Source organism: Penaeus monodon, chromosome 31 (assembly GCF_015228065.2).
Source record: "Penaeus monodon isolate SGIC_2016 chromosome 31, NSTDA_Pmon_1, whole genome shotgun sequence".
Lineage (NCBI taxonomy): Eukaryota > Metazoa > Arthropoda > Malacostraca > Decapoda > Penaeidae > Penaeus > Penaeus monodon.
In genome coordinates this window covers 18,675,397-18,679,095 of record NC_051416.1, presented here as the reverse complement: position 1 = coordinate 18,679,095, position 3,699 = coordinate 18,675,397, and the positions used below count along the sequence as shown (strand labels likewise).

Genomic DNA, 3,699 nt, shown 5'->3' with positions numbered 1-3,699 from the left:
CATTATGAGGAAGGTAAACTACACAGATCCCCGTCGTGCTTTCGCCGCGGCCGGAGGCTCCAGCCCCTCTGGGTCTCCCGGGGCGCGGCGGCCGCGGCCTTACCCGGCGTCCTGCACCAGGTGTTGGCGGCAGTGTCCGTGGTGACGATCTTGGGCGTGAACGTCAGGTTAGGGATGTAGTAGGCGCTCTGGACGGCACCCCCCAGGAACATCACGGAGGGCTCGTTGGCCGCGTGGCCCGCGTCCGTCGTCAGCTCCATCTTCAGCGCCGTAATTTTGCCGGAGTCGTCGAACCCGACCTGGACGCAGGCAACAGACACCTTAATAAGCTGGCACTGGATTTTGCTGCAGGTACACAAGACGCGCACAACAAGTTGTGAGCATTGAAACGCAGCCACAAGTACAAAGATGGACGTTTCGGATCCTTCAAGTATTCCTCGTCTTGTCACTTCATCCCGTGACTATGTATACTACAAATTGAGTAGTAAAACGGCAGTAAGTCAATACACAACTATTTTTCGAATGTGAATATCCGTTATCGTTCAAACTATAAAAAACACAATGCTTATAAAAATACAGATACATCAACGCACTTCATACTGGGCAAAATAGGGTTCTCTCCACCCAGAGTAGGTCATGTTGGAGTTGAGGTCGACCACCACGCGCACCGGCTGCCGCAGTTTCCACGCGGCCACCGCAGCCGCCGTAGAAACCACGTGCTGGCGGCTGATCTTGGAGCCGTAGCCGCCGCCGATGCGTTTCACCGACACGTTGATGCTGAAACGAATGAATGCACACTTCAGCCTGGTAATTCTCCGTTATTAACTTGACAATGCGTCACAGAAACCGCAGTGAATGGCCCAATCAAACCCCGTTCAAAGAAATGGCCTTTTGGACACGTACTTGTTGGCCGGAATGGCCAGCACATGCGCGGTGGTGGCCTGGGTTTCGCTGGGCCACTGCGACGTGCTGAAGACGTCGCAGCCGTCCTCCGTCGGGATGACCCGGGCGGCGTGAGCCTCCATGTTGAGGTGGTACTGTGTGCCCAGACTCTGCTCACCCCTCAGCGTGTGCGTCGCCCCCGCCAGGGCCCCTGGGGTGCACAGGTCAGAAGGACACTTAGTAGCGTTAGAGCATAAATGAAGATGGAGAGATCGCGGATCAAAAGAAGGGTAAGGAAGAGGAGAAATTCTGGAGAGATGGCAGATATCATGAAAAGACATATCCTGCTTCAAAACTCTTCCCATCCCAACCTACCGTCAGCGTCGCCAAGGGTCAAAATCCCCTCCTCCCCCGTAATCATATCGGTGGCAACGTTGACCCTGTTCTGCTTGATGGCCTCCTTGATCGTGAGAATAGGTTTCTGGACGTCCTCGTACTGCACCGTCACCATCTTGGCAGCGCGCACGGCCGTGTCGCGGTCTCGGGCCACCACCAGGCCCAGGGGCTGGCCAGCGTACTTGGTGCGCTCTTCTGCGAACACCTGTCGGGGGAGAGGTTAAGTGGGGTTGGCGTCATGCAGAGGGGTTGGTCAGACTCATCTATCAGCACAAATCAGCGATTCATTTGATTTTCTCAAAATCGACTTTAATTGGTGTGAAACAATGAGACCGCTTTTATCGCATCATGACGTCCGGTGATTCCACAAGACGCGTTTATTCGTTTCATAACGCCCCCGCGGTTGTTATGGCTAGCTGCTGCTTGAATGGACAAAGAGCGTACTTACCGGGTCTGGAAAACGTCCCATAGTACCAACAAAGCTGTTTTTGCCTGGAATGTCCTCCTTCTTCACGAAGGACACCACTCCAGGCAGTTTCTGTGAGGAAACGGATACAAAGAAATGCTTTAAATGCAATGAAACTATTCACACTATAAGATAATTCATACCATTATAATCGAAACCATATTTTACACGAATTTACACGGTCAGTCCAGAGCGGATGAACTTTAACCCAAGCGCAACGTCCGGCCATAATTTACCATAGCTTCAGTCGTGTCAATGGAACTTATGCGCGCATTGGCCTCTGTTGACTGAACAAAGGCGCCGTGCAGCTCGTTGGGCAGAGCGGGAACGTCGTCCAGGTACACGGCCTCGCCTGCAACAAGGGAGAGGGGGGGGGGGGGGTTACAAAGCATGCGAGAAATATAGTTCTCCGTCTTGATGCTTGTGTTTTACTATGGATCTGCGGTAAAAAAAAGTGCCATCCAGTTGCTGGGCAGCAGCATAATGCATTGCTGGTCCGGGTTTTATAGGGAAGTATGGTCAGGTTAGATTACTGATCTTGTATACTTGAGTCATCTGCACTCCTCACAAAAGAAATAAGATTCAATTTGCTTTCATTAATCTATCAACGGAGTAGAGTAAACCTACTAAATCATTCCGTTTCTTCCCTTTTACAAGGACTGCTTTGCATAAATGAGTTTCATCAACGAGCCATCTGTTAAAAGACTAAAGGAAAAAAGCGAAGGAAAATCAGGCCAATGCGACCCCCTGTGTTAAATCTCCGAGGACTGACATAAATACAGACAACCCGTTGACTCAGACAGGTTTACTCAAAACAGTATTTCCCAGGCATGGTACCCGGACAAGCTTACTCAGACATGTTCACTCAGGTATGTTCCTCACCTGAAATCTGCGCCGCGGACTCCAGCTTGGGCACAGGCTCGCCGATGGGCCAGGACTCTTTGTTCATGTCGAAGGTCTGTTTGCCGGAGGAAAGCGGACGCTCGATGTTGGGTCCTGCACTGCGAATGCTCGCCGGGGCGCGGTCGCCAAGGAATCCTACGATCGTCTGGAAAGGAGCAAGACATTGTACCGAAGGCGTGTTCCAGGATTCAGAGAAATACCCCTTCAAGGAATGGCGTAGACTCTCAGGGAGCATGTCCTTAAATCTACGGGACATGTCGCCCTATTTCGTGCTCGTCTCCATGGCAACAGAGACGGCAGCTCCCTATCCCATCTTGGAGAATGACCATCGGCCGGGAGGACCGTGTTTGATTCGCATATTCTGAGTTATTATGTCGGAGAAATAGAAGCCCCTTTTGTTCGCATCGTAACTATTAAGCGAAAAATACTTTAACACCATATTTAACGAATTTCAAAACCACAAGGTTAAAGTGAAATACTATAAATGTACATCATTGCAAACATATCATAAAATATTGGTCTGACTTTGTTGACTCTTTTTATTTCATATTTGGTGTCTATTTCGTGTTGCCGTTTCCTTAGTTATATTTTTGTTTAATTCAGAAAAAAAGACTTCTAAAACACTATGCATTTTCTAGGACCAATCAGTATTATCATCATCCTTTAAGATTGTCCAAACAGTATCAAAAGAAAAAATGGCCCTGCCTGGATAAAAAACTAAGGCATCCAAGACCCGCCTAAGAACCTCACCTTGAAGAGCAGGCTCTGGGCCAGCGAGGTCCTGTAGGCAGGCGACGCGTCCTGCGGGTGGCTGTCGGGCTTGACCTCCTGCTCAATGAGCTTGGCAGCTTCCAGCACCGTCTCCGAGTCAGTGAGGCGGCGCCCCGTCAGGAACTCCTCCGTCTGAGAGGCGTGGATCTGCGCGTTCAGGGAAGTGTGTTACTTTTGAACGACGTCTTGCTTGGGCATGGGAGCGGTAGGTCTCAGGGGAGAGTTGAAGAAATTTGCCAAATTTGCAGATTCTGCAATTGCTTTGTGTGATGTTTGCATTT

The 3,699-nt window shown here is 50.3% G+C and overlaps 1 protein-coding gene across 1 annotated transcript in view; it reads right to left on the bottom strand.

Moving 5' to 3' along the window:
- Positions 1 to 103: 103 nt before the first annotated feature.
- Positions 104 to 3,699, bottom strand: part of LOC119593062 (probable aldehyde oxidase 2) — a gene marked incomplete at both ends in the record, with an annotated part of 7,381 nt that continues 3,785 nt past the window's right edge. Inside the window, 8 exon segments of the mRNA XM_037941966.1 lie at positions 104 to 299; positions 594 to 777; positions 904 to 1,093; positions 1,258 to 1,483; positions 1,727 to 1,816; positions 1,981 to 2,096; positions 2,627 to 2,792; positions 3,398 to 3,565. Of these exon segments, the coding sequence (XP_037797894.1) occupies positions 104 to 299; positions 594 to 777; positions 904 to 1,093; positions 1,258 to 1,483; positions 1,727 to 1,816; positions 1,981 to 2,096; positions 2,627 to 2,792; positions 3,398 to 3,565 (1,336 nt within the window).